The 24,227-nt window shown below is 42.1% G+C and overlaps 1 protein-coding gene across 18 annotated transcripts in view; it reads right to left on the reverse strand.

Moving 5' to 3' along the window:
* The window catches only part of CSNK1G1 (casein kinase 1 gamma 1), a 258,268-nt gene that overhangs the window by 114,983 nt on the left and 119,058 nt on the right, over positions 1-24,227 (reverse strand). For 16 of the 18 annotated variants that reach the window (XM_073363225.1, XM_073363224.1, XM_073363223.1 and 13 more), the window contains one exon: positions 22,450-22,519. The exons of 1 other annotated variant lie outside the window; for it this stretch is intronic. In XM_073363225.1, the coding sequence (XP_073219326.1) occupies positions 22,450-22,519 (70 nt within the window). Of the gene's footprint in view, positions 1-22,449; positions 22,520-24,227 lie in introns of those variants that run through there. One more of the 18 variants, XM_073363214.1, reaches the window with a different exon arrangement.

Genomic DNA, 24,227 nt, shown 5'->3' on the forward strand with positions numbered 1-24,227 from the left:
CATTGGCTGCAGTTCCCTGTTCTGGGACAATGGGAGCTGTGGGGGCGGTATTTGCAGGCAGGAGCAGCACATGGAGACCCCGGCTCCCTCCCAGGGGCATGCTGGTTGCTTTCAGGAGCAGCATGGGGCTGGGGCAGGTAGGGAACCTGCCTTAGCCCTGCTGCGCCACCGGACTTTTAGCAGCCAGAGATCACAATCGACTGGCAGAGGCTCCAGGATCGACCAGCCGATCATGATCTACAGGTTGGTAACCACTGCTCTAGAACTAGCCCTAGAGTCATGGCCCTTTTACATTATCAAAAAGCTCTATCAATTGCAGCACACACTTATGAACTTTTCCAGATAAATATTTTTTCCTGTATTGGTTGTGAATATTAAAGCAAAATAAACCCACCCCATTTAAATGACCCAGATTTTCTTGAAACGTTCAAGAACAATTCAAATTTGGGCTACAAGCAAGTATGTGAAATTTCACCTCAAATTAGTATTGAGAAGGTTACAGAAAGTATGACTTTTGAATTAAATGGTTCATTCAAATCCTAATGCCTTGGTTTTAAATTGTTGTGCAGCCATTTGTGATTAACTTCCTTTGGTTAAATTGGGTTTTGTTAAAGCTTTTGATGTTAAGAAAATGCTGAACTGTGTAGGCTCAGTAAGTCCTTTTGAACAATGGAACTGTCACATTAAAAGCTATATATTCTTAAGTAGGTAAAACATTAGTCCTTAGAGACTAACAGCAGGCCAGCTTCAGGGTATTAAAACAAAACTGGTTTTCAACTGAATGTAAACAATGCCTCATTGTGTTTCGGTCTTGTAATTCAAATACACTCGAGCCAAGTTTCAAACTCTCCTCAAACTTAGATTTGCTCAGTCCACCCCAATTTAATTTTTACAACACGAGCAAATAGGAAAAGCCTTGAAACTACTTAATATCACTCTCCCCTAACGAGTACAAGTCAAGAAGACTGAAGAAACTGCTTTAATCAGGGGAAGTCAAATTATGTATTGCACATCCAAAGAACTAGAGCATCAGCTATTGAAAATATTGTCATAGAATCATAGCAATGTAAGGCTGGAAGGGACCTTGAAGAGTCATCTAGTTCAGCCCCCTGTGTTAAAGCAAGACCATGTAAACCTAGACCATCTCTGAAAGATGTTTGTTCAAACTGTTCTTAAAAACCTTCAATGACAGGGATTCTACAACCTCCCTTGGAAGTCTATTTCAGTGCTTAACTATCTAATAGCTAACCTTAGGCTTTCTGCACTGTAACTCCCAAGGTGTACACACTGCCAAGCCAGTTAGTGAGCAGAAAGTGTGCAGTTGTAGCGCTCTAAAAAAACCACCCCGATGAGAGGTGTACAACTTTCTGTGCTGGAGCTACAGTGCCGCGATGCCAGTGTAGACATTGTGGTGATTACAGTGCTGCAATTGGCCTCCGGGAGGTGTCCCACAATGCCTGTTCTCTCCTCTCTGGTTATTGGTTTGAACTCTACTGCCCTGCCCTCAGGTGACCAACTGACCATATATCCCTTTGCAAATTTGAAAGTCCCCTTCCTGTTTACTTGGTGATGCGTGCAGTGGTCTCAGAGTATCTTTCCAGGTGGCCATGCCTGCTCAATGCACCAGGCAATCCCCTGCTTGGAGCAATGCTGAGCTGCTGGACCTCACCAGCATTTGGGGAGACGAGGCGGTGCAGTCCCAGCTGTGCTCCAGCTGTAGGAATTATGATACCTATGGACAGATTTCACGATGCATGATAGAAAGGGGCCATGACCAGGACACATTGCAATGTAGGGTAAAACTAAAGGAGCTGTGGAACGCCTATCACAAGGCGCAGGAGGCAAACCGCCGCTCTGGTGCTGCACCTACAAGCCACCAGTTCTACAAAGAGCTGCATGTGATACTCTGTGGTGACCCCGCCTCCACTGCGAAGGCCCCTGTGGATACTTCATTGGCTTGCGTGCCAGTCGAGAGTGGACCAAGCCAGGAGGAGGAAATCTTGGATGAAGAGGGGGAGGGGGACCCAGAGGCAGAGGATGGCTTAGAGGCCAGAGATGCATGCTATCAAGAGCTCTTTTCTACCCTGGAGGAGCCTAGCCAGTCGCAGCCATCGGATCTTGGCAAAGCACAAACAGGAGATCGGAGGACCCAGGTAAGTGAATCTGATTTTGGGAATTGCTGAAGCCATTTGTTGGGGGCAAGAGGGCTGCAGAAAGCAGGCTTGTCTCCCATCACATGCCCTCACTCCCTCACTTCACAGGAATCTCCCTCAGAGATCTCCAGGATGCTCTCGTGGAGATACTGGACAATCCACTGTTGCAGGTTCCTCAGCAGAGCTGCTTTCCTTCTTGCCCCATTAACGGTAACTTTCCCATGCCACTGTGCCGTCATGGTGGGGGGACCATTGCTGAACACAGAGGAACTGCATAGGGGCCAGGGTGGAAGCTGCAGGCTTGGAGAAGACCCTCCCTTGACTCCCTGCTCACCCTCAGCAGCGAGATATCTTCCATAATGGTCACATCCTGTGGAAAGTGTGAGGACAAGTGTGGTTATCAGGCCCACCCCCTACAGTGCTGATTCTCCCCAAGAGCCCAGTGTACAACAGGGTCTGGGAACTGTGATTTACCCTGTCCCTGCGGCTACTTACCATTTTGGCGGTCTTGTGGCTCATGTGTGTTTGTTTGGGGTCAGCCAGTTAGTGACAGGTGTGTGAGTACTGGCTGTGTTTTAAAGCACTGAATCAGTGTTGTCTGTGTTGCAAACAATATTGTTTCTGTAAAATGTTGCATTTAAACTTCATAGAGATGACCTTGGGAGTCCAGCCTCCCTCTTTGTTATTGGCGGCAGAACGGCTGTGCAGAATTAGAAAGTGGCCACAAACAACTAAGGAGGATTTTCTATGTGAGGTTATGATGCACTCCGCCGCCGAGAAACAGGAATTGAAGGAGTGGCAGGACAGCGAGAAAAGGGACCGAAAGGAGAACGTGGCACAGCAGAAAGAAGCCACAGAGCAGCTCTTAAACATTATGGAGCACCAAGTGGACACATTCCAGGTGATACTAGCTCTTTAAACCAAGCAGCTCTGCGCCCACCCTCCCCTGCGGCCACTGTTGCAAAACTCTCTCTCATGCACCCTCCCCATTCCACCAACACGCAGTTATCAACCTCCTGGCTCCACCCCCTACCCGCAGCATTCCACTCCTCCCTCCTCACGGTCCAGAACTGTGAACTCCCACTACCCACTACACTCAACACCCATCCCTCTGCAGAAGTACAGTATCCACTGCATCGTACTCCAAAGGAGGTTAGGTATGATCCCTGGATGTACACAAATCTGTAGCCGTCCCGGGACCCCTCCGCCTCTGTAGGCCTTCCCTTCTCCCTTCCCTGCTGATGAATTTTTTCATTTGACTCTCTCCTCAGATTGAGGTCTTTTAATAAAAGAATTGTGTTTGTTTGAAAGCAATTTTATTCTACTAAGTGAAAGCAGAAAGAGCACGGCAAAGCAACATACAATTATGTTAAGGCAACTTCTTGCATCATGAGCATCAATCACCTCCTAGCATTACAAGCACTGCAATCCTGAGCATAGCAACAAATATTAGCGGGCTTTCAGCTTCAAATTGCTGCCTCAAAGCATTCCTGATCCTCATGACCCCATGCTGTGTCCCTCTAATAGCTCTGGTTACTGGCTGTTCAAACTCAGCCTCCAGGTGCTGAGCATCTGCGGTCCAGCCCTGAGTGAAGCTTTCACCCTTCCCTTCACAAATATTATGGTGCATACAGCACTCAGCTATAAGCATAGGAATACTGTCATTGGCCATGTCCAGCTTCCCATACAGGCATCACCAGCGGGCTTTTAAATGTCCAAATGCACACTCAGTCATCTGCACTTGCTCAGCCTGTTGTTGAACCACTCCTTGCTGCTGTCAAGTTACCCTGTGTATGGCTTCATAAGCCATAGCATTAAAGGGTAGGTGGGGTCTCCCAGGATCACAATGGGCATTTCAATTTCCCCTTCAGTGATCTTCTGGTCCAGGAAGGAAGTCCCTGCTTGCAGCTTCTTGAACAGGCTAGTGTTCCGAAAGATGCATGTGTCATGAACCTTTCCAGACCAGCCTGCGTTACTGTCTGTGAAACGCCCATGGTGATCGACAAACGCCTGGAGAACCATTGAGAAATACCTGTTGCAATTAATGTACTCTGTGGCTAGGTGGTCTGGTGCCAGAATTGGAATGTGCGTGCCATCTATCGCCCCTCCACAGTTAGGGAAGCCCATTTGTGCAAAGCCATCCACAATGTCACACACGTTGCCAAGAGTCACGGTCTTTCAGAGCAGAATGCGATTAATGGCCCTGCACACTTCCATCAACACGACTCCAAGGGTCAACTTTTCCACTTCGAACTGGTTGGTGACCGATTGGTAGCAGTCTGGTGTAGCCAGCTTCCACAGTGCAATTGCCACGCGCTTCTCCAACAGCAGGGCAGCTCTCATTCTTGTATCCTTGCACCGCAGGGCTGGCGCGAGCTCATCACACAGTCCCATGAACGTGGCTTTCCTCATGCGAAAGTTCTGCAGCCACTGCTCGTCATCCCGGACATGCATGACGATATGATCCCACCACTCAGTGCTCGTTTCCCGAGACCAAAAGCAGTGTTCCACTGTGGGCAGCACCTCCAAGAATGCCACAAGCAATCTCGTGTCGTGGATACTTCGCATGGCGAGATCAAGGTTGCACTCCCCTTGCCTTTGCAGTTTAAAGAATAACTCCACTGCCACTCGTGACGTGTTAGTCCAAGCCAGCAGCATACTGGTCAGCAGTTCGGGATCCATTCCTGCAGTCAGAAAGAGGTGTGCAGTACACAAACCGTTGAAAGATGATGCCAAATGCAGACAGAAGGGATTGCGAAGCAATGCATCACGGGGCACTGGGACTAGAAACAGGATGCCCTGCAAACCCCTTTGTGTTCCCACAGGTCTTAGAGCACCTCTCTATTTTGCCACTATGGGATAGCTGCCTAGAGTGCACAACTCCAAATAGTGCTACAAGTGCCGCAAGTGTGAACAAGCTATTGTGCAGGTAGCTGTCAGTGTGAACACACAATAGAGGTTTTCCTTCTGTGCTCTCTGAGCAGTGCTGTAACTGCCAGGGCTATAATTTTGCCAGTGTAGACATGTCCTAAATCTCCCTTGCTACAGATCAAGCCCATGACTTCTTGTCCTTCCTTCAGTGGACCTGGAGAATAACTGATCACCGTCCTCTTTATAACAGCCCTTAACACATCTGAATTTCATCTTGTTGAATTCAGACCAATTCTCCAATTTGTCAAGGTCATTTTGAATTCTAATCCTATCATCCGAAGTGAGAGCAACCCCTATCCACTTGATGTCATCTGCAAACGTTATAAGCATACTCCCTACTCCATTATCCAAGTCATTTATGAAAATATAGAATAGTACTGGACCAGGATAGATCTCTACAGAATCTCACTAGATACGTCCTCCCATTTTGACAGCTAACCACTGATAAGTACTCTGAGTGTGGTCTTTCAACAAGTTTTGCACCCACCTAATAGTAATTTAATCTATACCACATTTCCCTAATTTGCCTATGAGAATGTCATGTGAAACTGTGTCTTAAGCCTTTCTAAAATCAAGATATACCACATTTAACTGCTTTTCCCCATCCGCAAGGCCAATAACCCCATGAAAGGAGAAAATTAGTTTGGTTTGGCATGATTTATTCTTGACAAATCCATGGTGGCTATTCCTTATCCTCCACGTGCTTACAAACTGATTGCTTAGTAATTTGTTCCAGTATCTTTCCAGATATCAAAGTTCGGCTGACAGATCTATTATTGGTCCAGGTCTTCTTTTTAAAGATAGGTACTATCTTTGCCCTTCTCCAGTCTTCTGGGATCTCACTCATCCTCCATATGTTCTGAAAGATAATTGCTAACCGTTCCGATATTTTTTTGGGTAGTTCCTTAGTACCATACGATGCATTTCATCAGGCCCTGCCAACTTGACTACATCTAACTTATCTAAATATTCTTTAGCCTATTTTTTCCCTATTTTAGTTTGTTTCTCCTCCTCCTCATTATTAATATTGTCTAAGTATCTGGTCAAAATTTACCCTTTTAGTGAAGGCTGGTGCAAAATAGGCATTAAACACCTCAGCTTTCTTGATGTTGTCTGTTATCAGCTCCCATGTAGGGGACCTATACTTTCCCTCATCTTTCTTTTGCTCCTAATGTATTCACAGAACCTCTTATTGCCTTTTATGGAACTTGCTAAGTATAATTAATTTTGTGTCTTAGCTGTGCCTTTCTGATATTGTCCCTACATGCTTGTGCTGTTCTTTTGTAGTCAGTCATCCTTAAAAATTTGCCCATTATTCCACCTTTTTTAGGATTCCTTTTTGATTTTCAGATTAAAGAGCTCCTGATGGAGCCATACTGGCCTCTTACTATTCTTCCTATTTTTCCTTTGCATCTGGATTAGATTTTCTTCCCACGGAACTGTATCTACTAATTAAAAAAAAAAAAAAAAGCAGCAGCAGAGATAAAAAAAAAAAGCAGCAGCAGAGATTGTCATTCTGCTACCCTCACTGCTTCCTTTCCTTAGGATATAAAATCTTTGTTTCGTGATCACTTTCACCCAGACTGCCTTCAACCTTCACATTTGCGCCAATCCCTCCATTAGTCAGGATCAAGTATAAAATGGGTGACCCTTTCGTTACGTCCTCCATTTTCTGAAACAAAAATCTGTCCCTAATACTTTCCAAGAATTTACTGGATGTTTTGCCTTTCACTATTATTTTCCAATAGGTGTCTGGGTAGTTAAAGTCCCTCATTATCATCAGGTCTTGTGTTTTGGATATTTCTGTTATTTGTTTTGGCAGTGCCTCATCCACCTCTTCCTGCTAAAGTGATCTATAGTAGACCCCCTACCATGACATCGCTGATTTGGTTTGTTTTTTTCCATTTTTATCTTCACCCCGACATTGTCAACTGGTCTGCCTTCCACCTCTTTCTGAACCTCAGAAAAAAAAGTACATATTCTTGATTTATAATGCAACACCTCCTCCCTTTTCCCCCTGCTTGTCCATTGTCTATGTATTTCCATTCTAAAGGCTCTTACTCAGTTGCTTGAACTATACAACTTTCATTTTTTGCTGAAGCATCCCAAGTCTGGTCTGAGGGTAAGTTTTTTTGTAAGTTTAAGCAAAAGTAGAAAAAAGTTTTGAGAATTATAAAAATAATTCTAGCAACTTAAAATATTTTTTCAGCTCTAATGCCTAGATGTTGGGGGTGGCAACATTTAAATTTGACAGGGAGATGCCCTTTTGGAGCAGTGGTGCTTTTCAATATCTAAGTGAAAGTCAGTTTTGAATTGCCTGACTTCTAGTTGGATTACTACAAGCATGTTCAGTAAATTGCTAAACAACATTTTAAAAGAAAGGTGCAGTAGTGAATGTGGAATTTTGGAACATACTAAGATGTTTGATGATCCCTTTCTCATATTGATATTGAGACAGTACTCCGCAGGAACCCTTGCCTTAACAACTTTACATCTTGTGCAGGATAGATTATTCTAGTGCTAACAAACAGAAAAAAGATTACATGATCTGAAATTTTTTTTTAAATGAAAACCCATGAAATTCCAATGAGAGATTCCTTAGGGAGAAACTAAAGAAGCTCAATCTATTTAGTTCCTACAATAGAAGGCTATTAGGTAACTTGATCACAGTCTTCAAATAATTACACATGGGCCAGATTTCTGCTAGTTGAGGGATCTTTAATCTAGCAGATAAAGGCATAACAAGATCCAATGGCTAGAAACCGGACAAATTCAGACTAGAAAAAGGTGAAAACAATTTAGTGAGAGTAATTAGCTATTGGAACAAATTACACAGGGATGTGGGGGGGTTTCTATCACATGAAAGTCTTCAAATTAAGATTGGTGCCTTTCTACAAAAAATAATATGCTTTAGCTCAGCCAGAAGTTATGGAGTTGATGCTGGAATTATTAGGTGAAGCTTTATAGCCTGTGTTATGCAGGAAGTCAGATTACACAATAATGGTCCCCCATCTGGTCTTAAAATCTAAATTATGTCTTAGTGTCTTTAAATTACATGATCAAATTTTTGAATACTGCAGAACATTTGCTACATTCGGTGCACTGTTGAATGGTGTTCAGAGAAAGAGGGAAGAGTCCTGCAGACCAGTTCCTCACTCTGCATTTACATAGTTGTACTTACAAGTCAATTTGTGCCAGAGTAAATCCAAAAAAATCAACGGTGAGCAGAATTAAGAGTTTGGTGCACAAGGTGAACAGAATATTGCAAATAAGGCACTCACTGATGAAAATAAAATTTACTGAAAATATATGCATTCTGAAGATGCTTATTTAATATACACTATAGACTAGCATACATCTACAAATATATGGGAAAATACATAGACATACTAAATGACTTGCATGAACAGGATGACGGTTCTCTACATTATCCTATATAGTTCTCTGGGGTATCGTTTCTGACAAAGATTCTGCTTCTCAAACAGCAAGTTGAGATGTTTTTCCTCATTCAATATCATCATACAAAGAAAATCAGAAAGGGTCCAAAACAGTAATGGATAAGGACTTCAAATATTTCATTACAGAAAAAGTAGTATACAGACTGAAAATAAAACTTTAAAAACAGTGGAATCCTTAGATATACTAGTATAAAATACAGAGACTATCCCTCACTCAATCTACTGTTTTTTTGTTTATGAAAAAAGTATAATTATTGTGGGTTTGTGTAGGTTGGGAAGAGGTAGGGTTTGAGAGCGCAACAAAGGGGTGAAAGGAAAGAGATGGAAGTATAGAAGGGGGGATAAGTATGGGGCAGCGAAAGAGGAGAAGGCTAGGATCCATTGTGGCCAGAAGATGTGGAAGAGTGGCAGAAGGGTCACACTGAGCAGAAGGACAAAAGGATGCGTTCAGTTTATGTAAAAAGAAATGAAAACAGAATAATCTTGACTCAATTTTGCTGATGTCAGAAGGCTGCTGAGCCACTTCACTGGATGAAGCTGCAGGGCTGAAGGGTGATGAGACTACCCAGTGGACTTGGTGTCCCAGGAGAACAGATTTGTTCTTAGGGAAGTAAAGAAAGTAGGCCCAACCCTTTCCTCTGGTCCCTGGCTGCTGTGACATCTCTTATATGGCTGGTCAGACACACAAGGCCTCATGGGATTTTGCTGTACTAAAGACAGACAAGGTTCTGACAGACTGAGAAATCCAGACAAAACAGGGATAGTCTCAACATTCTCCCCAGTTGTCTGCAGGAACAATTTCAAACTTGACAGGGTGGGGGTAGGAAGTAATAGCACTTGGTGGTCACAATATTTTATCTGTCCAGGTAGAATATGGCTCACAGAATGAGTGGCAGCACAGTAAAACTCCACGTTTAAGCTAAATGAAGCTATTTTACTTAACAATGTAAGAATGTTGATACTCAACTCCCAGGAACCAAGTCTTTGTCAAGGCCCAATTTCTTTAAGTCAGATGTCAAGCAGATTAGTATAAAAATAGGCCGCTATTGAACAGAAATAAACTTGTTTTCACTGCACATGCATCAAGCAGAAACAGTCTGGCACTAGGTATATGTTTAAACATTATCTCAATGCATTAAAGTGAAGCCTGTAAATGGCTGGCAATACATCTTACTGTTCAAGTTACATAAGTTAAGGTCAAAATGTTGAATAAGGGTTTAAGAATTAGAGACTGGGAAGAAGCCCAGGGTATTCTTGAACGTCTAACAGTTCCATTGGCTATTTTGCTGTAAGAAAATTTTGAGATTGTTCCAATGGAGCAGAGTTTGCACCAATAGAAAGTCAACATTTGCTAACACATACTTTTGTTGTTTTTGAGTTTAAGTACAGGATTAAAATATAGTTGACATGGGTTGGATCACAGAAACCCCTTGGGAGGTGCCACCTGAGGTGCCAAGACTACTACTGCTCCTGCCCTGTCAGCTGAGGACTTCAGTGCCCTGCCTGGTTTGAGCCAGACCTGCTAGCCTGCTGCAAACCCAGACCCAGGTCTGAACCACTTCCCCTAACAGCTACAGGCTTAACTGAAAGCAGCTTACAGAAGTGTTCCTGTCTTTAACACTCAGATGCCCAACTCCTAATGGGGTCCAAACCCTAAATAAATCTGTTTTACCTCAAACTCATAAATTGTTCACCCTCTATAACACTGACAGAGAGATATGCACAGCTGTTTGTGCCCCCCCCCAAGTATTAATACATACTCTGGGTTAATTAATAAGTAAAAAGTTATTTTATTAAATACAGAAAAAGTAGGATTCAAGTGGTTCCAAGTAGTAACAGACAGAACAAAGTGAATTACCAAGCAACATAAAAGATGCAAGTTTTTTTCTAATCAAACTGAATATAGATAAAAACCTCACCAGTTCCAGTAAGCTTCCTTTTACAGACTAATCTTCTAGTCTGGGTCCAGCAATCACTCACACCCCCTGTAGTTACTGTCCTTTGTTCCAGTTTCTTTCAGCTATCTTTGGGGGTGGACAGGCTCCCTCTTTAGCCAGCTGAAGACAAAATGGAGGGGTCTCCCAGGGGTTTAAATAGACTCTCTCTTGTGGGTGGAGATCCCCTCCTCTCTCCTATGCAAAGTCCAGCTACAAAATGGAATTTTGGAGTCAACTGGGCAAGTCACATGCCCACACATGACTGAGTTTCTTACCAGCCGAGCCACATTCCTGGGAAAGCCCAGATGTGGACTGGCATCTCCAGGTTCATTGTTGGCTTAAGGGCTTCTTGACTGGGCACTTCCTGAGAATAGTCTTTTCTCAGGAAGCTGACCAACTGCTAAAACCTACTCAGAATCAAACAAGTATGCAGCCAATATTCATAACTTTGAATACAAAAATGATACATCCATACAAATAGGATTAATAGATTCAGTAGATCATAACCTTTACAGAGATATGTTACATGGCATATGTAGCATAAAAGACGTTCTAGTTATGTCATATTCATTCATAAGTATATTTCCATAAAGTCTTATGGGGGGCACCGTCACAATAGTATCTTAGACAATGCTGTTAAAAAATGTTCTGAAATGGCAGCCAGTATATCCTCTCTTTAGATGAGTAGCAACAATAGGAATATGGTAAGTTTGCTGTCAGTATTCTAACCCTATCATGGTAAATTTAGTGAATATGTAGCATCCACAGATTGAGAACTTCAGAAAACCTTTAACTCTTCAGCACGAGCTTCTTAACCAGAGGCAAGAGAATACCAAACATCCAAAATATTGCAACAGATGCTTTTTAGTCCTTTTGTTTCTTCTTTAGGGGAAATGTTATCTTCCCATTTGGTCTCAAAATGTGAATATTGCACATGAGGCAGTGTGGTCTGGTGACTAAGTCAAGAGACCTAGTTACTATTCTACACACTGCCACTGTTACTGGCTCTATAACCCTTGGCAAGCCACTGCTTCTCCCTTAGTTCCCTCAAGCTGTTGAGTGGTATATCATTCTCACTTTTGAAATACGCTTTGAGATCTTCAGATGAAAGGTGCTAAAAGTGCAAAAGTATTTATCATCTGTTCCAACACCCTGGATGGCCATGGGCTTCTGAGCAAGAACACGAGTATTCAATGGGGGAGAATGAAGAGGAGTGATGAATAAAATCAGGGGTACACACAAATGGAGGGGTTGTGTCCCCAATTCCTACTTTGGGGGCCAACTCAGGTTTGGGTAACCCAGAGTCAGGATACAGTACTTTCATTCCACAGGTCTCCTAGTTACAGCTTTTCAGGCACACATGCCCCAAAGTCAGAATTTAGTCCAATTTGTTATACAAACTTTTCAATGTGACCCTATAGATAAGCAACTTTAGGTTATTACAGAGTTCAAGCTACTATTTAAACTGCAAGGAGGTAAGTGGGGGGGCAAGTAAAGCTTTTGGTATAAATCTCAGTCCTTTTTCATTGCCTAGGGAGGCTGTGGAACCTCCATCATTGGAGGTTTTTAAGAGTAGGTTAGAGACACACCTGTCTGGTATGGTCTGGATAATACTTAGTCCCGCCTTGAGTGCAGGGGACTGGACTGGATGACCTCTCGAGGTTCCTCCAGTCCTACAATTCTAAGATTTCTAGGGAGTGGGGGTTCCATTGATAGATTCATATTTCCTTTTTTAGTAGCTGTGGAGAAGGAATTATGTACCCAAATGGAAATATCTTAATGGAATATGATAGATCACCTGACATTCAGCATAGAAATATTTCCATTTTTTAAAGTACTCTGAAACATCCTTCTCTGCAGCTCATTCTGCTGGGATAGATGGACAATCAATTTATTCCTCTCACTCACATCTTCCTTACTCAGTGCTGTTCAGATGCTCTATATTGAGAGAATCTGAAAATACAGCTTTTCTTAACCTTCGCTTGGAGCTCTGTTCCCTTTCCATTCTTTGTGGAACCCAATAGCAATGTAGAACTGTTTCCTAAGTACTGTCTCCTCAAAACTAAACTCAGTTTGGCAGGAATTTTATTGTGAATATCTAATCATTTTGGAAAGTCTTTATATTAGGGCTGTTGATTAATCACAGTTAACTCACGTGATTAACTCAAAAAAAAATCAAACACGATTAAAAAAATTAATCTTGATTAATCACAGTTTTAATCGCACTGCTAAACAATAGAATACCAATTGAAATGTATTAAATATTTTTGGATGTTTTTCTATATTTTCAAATATATTGATTTCAATTGCAACAGAAAGGGTACAGTGCTCACTATATATTATTTTTTTATTCCAAATATTTGCACTGTAAACACGATAAGCAAAATAAATAGTATTTCAATTCACCTCATACAAGTACTGTAGAGTGATCTCTATCGTGAAAGTGCAATTTACAAATGTAGATTTTTTTTTGTTACATAACTGCACTCAAAAACAAAACAATGTAAAACTTTAGAGCCTACAAGTCCACTCAGTCCTAATTCTTGTTCAGCCAATCGCTAAGACAAATAAGTTTGTTACATTTATGGGGGCTAATGCTGCCTTCTTATTTACAATGTCACCTGAAAGTGAGAACAGGCTTTTGCATGGCACTTTTGTAGCTGACACTGCGAGGTATTTACGTGCCAGATATGCTAAACATTCATATGCCCTTTCATACTTCAACCACCATTCCAGAGGACATGCTTCCATGCTCATGACACTCGTTAAAAAAAAATCATGTGTTAATTAAATTTGTGAATGAACTGATTGGGGGAGAATTGTATGTCTCCTGCTCTGTGTTACTTGCATTCTGCCATATATTTCATGTTAGAGCAGTCTCAGATGATGACCCAGCACATGTTGTTTCAAGAACACTTTCACAACAGATTTGACAAAACGCAAAGAAAATACCAATGTGAGATTTCTAAAGATCGCTACAACACTCGACCCAAGGTTTAAGAATCTGAAGCACCTTCCAAAATCTGAGAGGAACGAGGTGTGGAGCATGCTTAAAAGAGCAATACTCCGATACAGAAACCACAGTACCCGAACCACCACCACAAAAAAAAAAAAAATCAACCTTCTCCTGGTGGCATCTGACTCAGATGATGAAAACTACCATGCATCGGTCCACACTGCTTTGGACCATTGTCAAGCAGAGCCTGTCATCAGCATGGACGCATGTCCTCTGGAATGGCGGTTGAAGCGTGAAGGGACATATGAATCTTTAGCGCGTCTGGCATGTAAATATCTTGCATAGCTACAACAATGCCATGTGAATGCCAGGTCTCACTTTCAGGTGACATTGACAACAAGAAGCAGGCAGCATTATCTCCCATAAATGTAAACAAACTTGTTTGTCTGAGCAATTGGTTGAACAAGAAGTGGGACTCAGTGGACTTGTAGGTGCTAAAGTTTCACATTGTTTTATTTTTGAGCGCAGTTATTTTTGTACATAATTCTATATTTAGAAGTTCAACTTTCATGACAAAGATTGCACTACAATACTTGTATTAGGTGAATTGAAAAATATTATTTCTTTTATTTTTACAGTGCAAATATTTATAATAAATATAAAGTGAGCACTGTAGACTTTGTATTGTGCTATAATTGAAATCAATATATTTGAAAATGTAGAAAACATTAAAAAATCTTTAAATAAATGGCATTCTATTATTGTTTAACAGCGCGATTAATCACAATTACTTTTAATCGCTTGACAGCCCTACTTTATATTCACGATGTTCTTGACTATGCTCTCTTAGAGCTCAGTTCCGCGTTCTGCCCATAGCAATTGCTTTACTCCAAAGATGTCTTGTGATTTGTCCAGGTGATTAACTTCTAGATCTAACCAACTTACCCACAGCAGTGAATTTAGAACATATCTATATCTACCTTACTTCAACCAGACTGGGCATTTTCTGTTTCATTGTTTTCCAATAGCTTATGTAGCAGCTGATATTGAAATCATCCTGTGAATGGGAAGGGAGGCCCTGCAAGATCCAGTTCCTAGTGTGGAGTCCTACACTCCATAGATCTGCACTTGTGTTCTGAAAGCTGTCCCTTTCCCCAGAGAGCCCCAGCTGGTTGGTGGGAAAAGGGGAGAGAAGATGGCCTCTCTCCAGTCTTCCTTCCCCACTCTCCTTAGCTAGAGAGCAGAAATGATACCCTGGCCTCATTTCCCGCTCTCCTCATATACTGTAGAAGGAACCACATGGTCTGCTAGAGAGCACATGCAGCAATGGCTGCTGCTGCAGGGATACACCAGGTTGAGAGTCGAGCTCTGGGCTGGGGAACAAGCCCAGGGAGGTGAGAGGCTCACAATATACTAGTTCAGACTGAATTCTCCAGGGACCAATGGACAAAGAAAGGGTTTTTGGTTAACTAGCTCGAGTTAAAACTGACTCAGGGCCTTCTTTCTGATCCAGCAAATGGACAGGACCTGTAGTCCAAGAGAGCCCCAATCCTTAGGGAAGGCCAGAAGGTTTTTGGCCCCTGAAGACTCATAAGACAGTACAGAGCTAGTTCTGAGCAAAAGTTGTTGTGAACTGGTGACCATGGGAAAACCCCTTTGTGTGTTTGAAGGACTAGTCACTAGCCAGAACTCTTGTTGGAGTTAGTGGGTGATCTCTGGTTTTTGTTTTTAATATGTTTTCTCTATCACACATTTGATACAAGAATAAAGGTGCTTGCTTAGAACAAACTGTGTAGTAACTTGTAACGGTTGGCAACTACACTGTTATTAGCCTCTGAAGACAAAGCAAAATACAGATACTGACCACTTAGGCAGTCTGCCTCACTGGAGGATAGCACAGTATAATCAGCGAACTGTGCAGCCTTGAAATACCTCAGACAGGAAATGCATGTCTCCACCCAAGAGAGGGGGACAGCTGAGGAGCATGGAGCTTAGAGTGGGTGCCCTTGCTAGACCGTGGAGGGGGTAATACAAGTACAGTTGATCTGAACTGTGACACTGCTTACCTGAGTACCAGAAGTTTGGGATTCTGTTGGGCCAGCTGGAAGGAGCCACCCTGAATGAAGGGAAGACTTGGCCAGCAGACCAAAAGGACACAGCAGCAAAGATTTTTCAGCAGCTGTGACGAAGGGGTGATACAGTTTTAGTGTCACACACAATAACCAGCTTCAAACTGACCTTTCAGTGTATTGAACTGATGGATCCCAATTTAGCCTTGAGAGGCAGCTGGTAGGACAACTAATAGAGAGTGCTTATGACTCTGTTACCCAGACATTAACTTCAGAGGCTTCAAGAAAAAGGTTATATATGAGTGATTAGGATTGACAGTGCATGGGGAAACCAGAGCTGGATTTGGACCACTTTCATCAGCCACAAGAGACATGCTGGGGCCTAATTGGGGGCTGACTGGAACGCCCTATATGGTGTAGACTTCTACATCAATACTGTCACCCTGGAACCTCTTGGTGCCAGCTGGCACAGGGGATGCACAAGGTTTTACAAGGATCGCCTGGGTCACATATGCACACTTAAATTCACCAAAGGATGCCATGTAAGTTCTCTATCAAGGAACAGTAGCCCAATGGGCGTTGCAATCATTTCAAAATGTAAGTACAGATATTGTTGAAGGAGATATGTATCTATACTGGAAATTACTTTCTCACCGCTTTGGAGTTAAGGCAGGAAACCAAGAGATAACAGGTCTTCAACAGGTTCCTTTCAAGCAGGAAGTATCAGACACTAATCGCTCTGTCTGGTCATTGTGTGTCTCACACAGAGCCAGATGCTGATTAAAAGACTGCAAAAATCAAGGAGAGGGAGGCCACAGGAAGAAAACAATCAGCAGAGGGTGTCCTGTTTATGAAAAGAACAAAGGACTATCCTGATCTAAGGACACCAAAGACACCCTGGAAGATTTCACTTAGGAAACAAGCAGACAGTATGGCTTGTCTCATGAAAAAAGGATCACAGCCTGCCTGGCTGAAAAAACACTGGCAAGCCATATTTCATTAGACATAAGAATATCTTAATAAAGTTTATGGTCTAGAATGCATGATATTTTATTTCATATGTAAGCACTTGCTTCCAATACTTCTAGTTGCTATTACTCAAATATTTGTGGTTGGTTAAATAAACTTTCACGTGTTTTCACTATAAACTTACTTAAGTGTTGTGTGTTAAGTGGAGGGGTGATCTGACTGTAACTGGTAAACTGGGGTTTACTGCTCCTTTGGGAGTAAAAAATCTGAATACAGTGAATGTCCAGTAGAACAGGGGCTGGACACACTCAGATGTTGGAGTATGCCTATTGCCAACCTGAAGACAAAGCAGGGTGTGCAAGGCCTAGAGGAGAATGCTTGTGTTGCCCAGCGAGACAAGGAGTTGACCCATGGCAGATAGAAACAAGACTTCCTCATGCTAATGGGAGATGGTAGCAAGGTACTTTACAACCCTGGGTGCTTCGGAGAAGTGTCACAATTACCCTGCCAGTACAGAAACAGAAGGGCTGGCCAATTATGTGACCAAAGCCTCACAGCAAGAAGGAAGTCCAGTGGTCAGGTGTGGCACCTGGCATTGGCCACTGTCGGCAGACAGGATACTGGGCTGGATGGACCTTTGGTCTGACCCAGTATGGCCATTCTTATGTTCTTAAAGGGCCAGGAATGGCCAACCCATTGCTGGTAGAGTGGAGAAGTTGCCACACTAAGAAGAGGGGTTCATGGAATGCAATGATCTTAAAATGGAGCCCGCAGGGCACAGAACCAAGCCTCAGACTAACCATCTGGTCCTGCACCTGACTAGAACTGGTTTAAGTTCATGGCAGAAGTGTCCAGGTGCTCCCATAACCTTCAAAAGGAGTGTGGATGGATGCAGTACTGAACACTAGCTCCCAGGTGACAACCCTCCAGCAAGTAAGATTGTTTTACCTCAATACTGTACGTAGCTGGGAACAGCCTCAGCATCCTTTACGTAGGATACATGCTCACAAGCATTCATTCAGGCTCACACTACTGAGCTATAGGGAGAGACCATTTAAAAGGCTTTTTTCCCTCTTTCAGATATAGTCATGTTGATGCAGTTTTTTGACAGGCCACTCCTTCTAAGATCAACATTGAAGGAAAAGTAAATATGGTTAGTTTGCATAGAGGTTATTAAACACAAATTAGTCCAACTGCCTCTGGCAGCCACACCTCTCACACTCTGCCCTTTATAAAGACAGAAGGAAAAGTAGCTCCTTTTGTAGGAGGCTATGTGAACTAGCCAGTTGAGTACAGACTAGAAACAAGGACTTTCATAGGACTATCTACACTGAGGTAAAATGGCAGAAAGAAAAACAAAAAGGTTGTAGGCCACTAGATAGGGTGACCAGACAGCAACTGTGAAAAAATGGGATGGGAGTTGGGAGTAATAGGTGCCTATATACAAAAAATCCCAAAAAATGGGACATCTGGTCACCTTACCACTAAAGGTTTCACTCAACAAAGACAAAAAAAGCTGAAGAAAAAAAGATACTTACCAGCTTGCAAGCAGAGAGCTGCAGCAAGCAGAAGTAAACTGCATGACAGCCACTTCAGGGCCGCACCTATTTGGCAAATTTAAAGAGGCAGTCCTAGAAAGGCATACTGGGAAAACATTACTGTAAGAGGGACAAGGGAAACAGTAGGGAGCTAGCAGTGTCCAAAGGAAGTGCTCCAAGAAAAGGGTTAATTACTTACTGGTAACTGTTTTTCAAGAAGAAAAGGAGTACTTGTGGCACCTTAGAAACTAACCAATTTATTTGAGCATGAGCTTTCGTGAGCTACAGCTCAGTGGGGTGGGAGGGGGTATTGTTTCATGGTCTCTGTGCGTATATAATGTCTACTGCAGTTTCCACGGTATGCATCCGATGAAGTGAGCTGTAGCTCACGAAAGCTCATGCTCAAATAAATTGGTTAGTCTCTAAGGTGCCACAAGTACTCCTTTTCTTTTTTCAAAGACAGACTAACACGGCTGTTACTCTGAAACCTGTTTTTCAAGAATTACTTCTGTGTACTCATACTTGCGACAATGCCTCTGGTGCTGAGCTGCAGAACTCTCTTGGAAAGCAATGTGAGTTGGGGGTATTACACTGAAGTACCACCTCTGCTCTAGCTGAGGAGGGGAAGCCCCTCTTGTTCAAAAGACAACTCTGCTAAGTGACCTAAAATCTGTAGATTTACACCAATTGTTTTGAAATTTGCTATACCTCACGGGAGTAAAGGGTAGGGAAGTGATCCAAATGTGGGGTCATTTGAAGGCTAGTCTACACTAGAAGTGCTACAGCAGTGCAGCTGCTGTAGCGCATCTGGTGAAGGTGCCAACGGGATAGAGCTCTCCCATCAGCATAATAACTCCACCTCCACAAGAGGTGGTATCTATTTCAGTGGGAAAAGCTCTCTCCCCAACATAGCATTGTCCACACGGGTACTTAGGTCAATGTAACTTACATCGCTCAGGGGTGTGCATTATAAGAAAACTATAAAATTTAGGCTAAATACTGGGAAACAAATCCTAACAGAAATAGGCACAGACTTAGTGGGCTAGAACACCCACGGAAAAAAAACAGTGGGTGCTTAGTACCCACCGGCAGCCAACTCCCTCCCTCCCTCCCCGTCAGCGCCTCCCGCCCACCAACGGACCCGGGGATCAATTCCTCCCCGCTCCCTCCCAGCGCCTCCCGTCTGCCACGATCAGCTGTTCTGTGGTGTGCAGGAGGCGCTGGGGGGAGGGGGGGAGTTATCCAGGAAGAGGTGGGGCAGGGTGGGGGATTGAGGAAGGGGTGGAGTGGTGGCGGTCCTGAGCCAGAGTGGGGGTTGAGCACCCCCGAAGAAAGGAGGAAGCTGGCACTTGTTCTGACAGATAAATTGGGATATGAAATAGTATACCAAAGGAAGAGTTGGAAGCCTCATTACTTGAGACATTTAAAAACTAGACTGGACAAAATGATCTTCTGTAGAGAACAATCCTGCATCAGCAGAAAGATGGCTCAGATGTTTTAAGGGGGCTCTTCTACCTCGAATTTCTACGAATATAGGAATTTAAACTACTTCATACACAGCAATAGTAAAAAACATTAAAAAAGACCAACCCAGCCACAACAGTCATTTTAAACAGCTGCATTTTGAGGCCCTCTTCAGGAAAAGTATGTAAAAACTTTAATTTTGGTTTGTGTCTGCTGCTGCATCATAAATTAGTTCTTCCTTGAGGCTGCAGCAGCAGCCAAAAGTTACAATGGATAACCCCTGCCTCAATCCCTTCAATGAAAAGGGATGCAAAGCAGTTGACAGAGCTGCCACTTTGAAGCAACAGCATCTCTGTTCTTTCATGCACACCTTCTTCCAGCTGCTGGTGCTCTGACCTTCCTGGAAATTTTATCTAGGTAGCCTAGAGATAAAATATTTAGCTGCACAGAGGTAGGAATTTTGAAATAACCATTCTTTTGCACAACAACACTGTTAGGACAAAAGTAATTTCTGCCGCCCATTACTGCTTTCAGTAGCGTCTGATCGGATTGTTGAACCTCCGTCAAAACGAATACAGCAGTACAAACTTTTCGCCTTCTGGCAGAAATTAAGAGTGTGGCTACTTTGCCTGCACATTTTAAATGACCACATATTGTGCTTGTCCAGTTTATGTAGTCAAAAAACTCCAGAATATGCTTCTATTTAAAAAAAAACTAAGAAGATAATTCTTTGCCATCTGATTTGTATGCTGGAAATTTAATTCTGTGGAATAGGGATAGAGAATCCCCAAGGGAAATAAGTGTGTTTTCACAATTCCTCAGTAATAGGGCTGAAGCTATAAGTCTGGTTTATCAACAAAACAAAGATCTAGAAAGCATTCACTCTGCCTCTATATTGGATTTCTCACAACATTTCTAGTAATTTGGAAGCAGAGAAATAAGTTTTTTAAGAGTTGGTCCTCCTTTTAATGTGTTGTGTTCTATTTAATGGTCTTTTTAACCTCTAGATGCGCTCAAATATTAGAAGTGCCTTATTAAAAAGCTGATGGGACATGAAACTTCAATATTTGCCCTGTTCCTAACACATACACCTGAATTCCAATTCCACAGCTGGCCCCAACCACAAATGCTACATATAAAAAAGGAAAACAAATTTAGGCCTTATCTAGGCTATTCCTATACCAGCAAATCCTTTCAGTGGGAAGAGAGCTTACACCTGTAACAGAGTTCTTATACCAGTTCCATGAAGTACATAAACTTCACCAGCAAAAGCAATTTTTTGCTGGTATAACTGTCTACACAAGGGCTTTTGCTGGCATAGCTAAGTCAGTTTGGGATATCATTTTTTTCCACCTTCTAACTGCATAGCTATGCCAGCAAAACTTAAGTGTAGACTAAGCTTTAATATGGAAAACATCCAATTTATTTATTGTTGTACATGCCCTGTGACTGAAGTGTGTACCCACCTCTTGGACACACATCACTTACCTTGGTAAGCCTTCCATCTACAAGTCTACTTTTTTAAACTTACAAAAGCAAACTCTTCTGCTTATTGAAAGTTGTCAGAGTGAATGGCCCTTGAAAGAAAGGGAGCAGGGTCCAGTGCATTGGGTCTGATTACCTGTTGCCCAGCTGGGTTTAAGGGAAGGCACGTGAGCCTTATATGGGGGAGACAGACAGTGGTGGGTTGGTGGCAGATGTCTGCCAATGCTTCAGGGAGTAAGAAGGCTCCTGTAGGGCTCTAAGATAACAGGTAGAAGATACCAGCACAGAAGGGCTGTGGAGAAGGCTGACCAATAGGGAACAGCTGCTGGGAGAGCAGAAGACAGACCCTCAGGCAGAAAGGGCTATGCCCAGCTTGGAACTGGAACAGAAGAGTGTTTGAACTCTGAGGGAAGACAGACCATTAAAAAGAACAGGCTGTGCCCAGATTGTGACTGGGGTGAAAAATGAAATCTTAAAGACTTTAAGGGAAGAGGGGCTGGGCACAGCCGAAACTGGAATGAAGACTTTATAAAAGTTTTCTTTTGAAGACTTGGTGCAGGACTTAATAAATTGGACCCTAGAAGGGGAAATGTTTTGAATATCTATATTGTGTGGACTTTTTAAGAAAGCCTGAGTTAAGGGGAAATTTGAGGCAGACCTCAGAAGAGCCAGAGTTGTCCAGCAGAGGCCACCACAGGTCTGATGAGTCATTCACTAGAAGCTAAAGGCAGTTTGCACTTCAATCAATGAAGTAATCCAAGCAGTGATTAATTGTATAAAATTTAATATAAAACCCTAAGTCAATGAACTATCATCAAAATTAGTCCTGAATATTTCTTGTACATCAGAATATATTTAGAAGTGGTGTATTCTTGTGAACAGATTCTTTATTCCTACCCTAGTTCTCAGCACAGCACAGAGGCCTCAAGATAGGGCTTGTCTACAGAGCAAGCTACTGCATAGCAAACCAGGATGTGAACCTACAGCACATCAGTTTGCCATGAAGTAATATCCCACGTGGGAATGTTACAGAGCACTGAAAGTCCTGGAGTGTGCCTTGACATACTACAGTTCTTTGTACATAGATATGTACAAAGTAAATTGGTTCTAGATTGTTTTTAGATCAGTGAAGGTCCCCATGTATTACAAACACAATCACCATCTATGGATTTATGACCCTCATCTGCAGTTATCAAATTCACCAAGCATAGCGATTATCAGCGGTTGGATAGCCCAGATTACACAAGAGGAGGGTGTGGGTCACTTTATAAGGTTTTAATGTCATAGGATTTATTTATCATGCTGCTAAATTACTATTCCAGTAAAATCTCTTCTAAAAGATTGCTACTGGTAGGCCTGATTCATTTGCCCCTTATAAAGTTTTCAAATGACAGTCATGTGCCACAAACATCAGTTACTATTACAGCAATATTTGCTTGAAAACCAGGCATAAGCATTCTGTATGAGACGAGAGGAAAAACTCACTTACCTGCACTGCCGAGCTGTTTATAAAACCTGTACTCTAAATGAAGCTGAGGGGCACGGGATTTTATTGGTTCCTGCAAACCAGAGAGTGAGAAAATGGTCAAATTTAAATAAAATTGGTTCTATGGACATTTTTAAATTTTACGCCAACCCATTGCCACCCAGACAGTTAAACTACAGCATGTAATTGTCCAACACAAGAACCGACTGCTAGTGGTCATCTAAATGAATGGATAAAAAACCCAGAAGCTGCTATGAGAACATTATATCACTTACTATGAAGAACTTCTCTAATTTCAGACTACTCACCTTTTTTAAAAAAAGGAGTACTTGTGGCACCTTAGAGACTAACCAATTTATTTGAGCATAAGCTTTCTTATTTAAATTATTTTTATTTAAATCTTATTTTTTATTTAAATCGGATTTTTTTGATAAAATGCTTTTTGAGGGAAAAACCTATCTAAAGATAGATTATAGCTCAAAGGTACCTCATCATGGAATGGAGATTATAAATCCTAATTTATTGTATGAGACAATATACTCATGTGATGTTTAAGAAAAGTTTTGTAAATGAGTTTCAATACTTCACGGATTACGGACCCAATCTTATTGGGTTCTAGAGGCTACTGTATAGATTATTTAGGTTAATCTTTCTATCAACTCAATGGGACTCAGTGCTCAGTCTAGAAGATACCATCAGAGATGCTTAGTTTTGTAGTTCTCAAACTGTGGATTTGTGTCTCCAGAGATAACGTGCTTGTTAACAGCAAAAATGTTGATAGGTATGTAGAGAGATAGGTAGATGTGAGAAATAACAGACCTCAACCCTATTGTCCCTTTGCAAATTTGTGTACACAGAGTCAACCCCTTACCTCTCTCTAAAAGTGCAAAGTTTCAAAATAGAAGATTGCTAGGGGCAGATTAGATCTGAAAAAGGAGAAAAAGTCTGGAGATAAATGTAAGAAGGGAGGGGCAGGCAGTGGAAACAAACGTGAAACTGTTTGAGCAGCATATTCCAGAAGTCTTGAGGTCTTTCTGAGTGTAGCCTTCATTGATTTGAGATCTACCATACCATTTTCTCGCTAGAAGGGAAAACATATAATGGCAGCAGGCCGTAAAAGAGACCCAGTTTGGGAATATTTTAATGAAGTTCCTCTACCCATGGGTAAGATAGGCATGGGTGCAAAATTTAAACAGTTCAAAAAAGAAATGCAAGGCCTGGTTTTCCGAATGAAACATCATCATGAGAAGTGTTCCTTCTCAGGAGGAAGCTGCTGTTGAAGATGAAGGGAACATGTGTGAACATGCAGGATCTACCTTCAGGTTGGTAAATTTTTTTTTCATGTCATCCTTCTTTCTTAAGGACTGCCTGTCTTCCTTCTGGACTATTCTTGAATTCTCATGTTTACAAAAAATATACTTGTTACTCTATGGTACTATCATTTTAGATGCAGTTGTGATAAAAAATAAATAGCTGAAATTGGCAGATCTTCCTTTTACAATTTCACCTTTAAAGTAGTACTGAGTGTCAGTGAATGCAATGACTAATACTAAATGAGCAGTATGGTAATAATTAAATAATTGCATTGACTCATTTTGTTTAGGAGAATCCATCCTCAACATACAGGCTTCTGAAGACTATTCACCTTCAAGATCACCCTCATTTTCTACCGTTTCAGAGTTATCTGGCAATTATAGTGTTTTGGTCACAACACGTATGTCACATAGCTACAGTATATGACCTGCAACAAAAAGAAAAAAAATCTCCATCATCCAGAAACA

Source organism: Lepidochelys kempii, chromosome 10, assembly GCF_965140265.1.
Source record: "Lepidochelys kempii isolate rLepKem1 chromosome 10, rLepKem1.hap2, whole genome shotgun sequence".
In the NCBI taxonomy this organism is placed as follows: Eukaryota; Metazoa; Chordata; order Testudines; family Cheloniidae; genus Lepidochelys; species Lepidochelys kempii.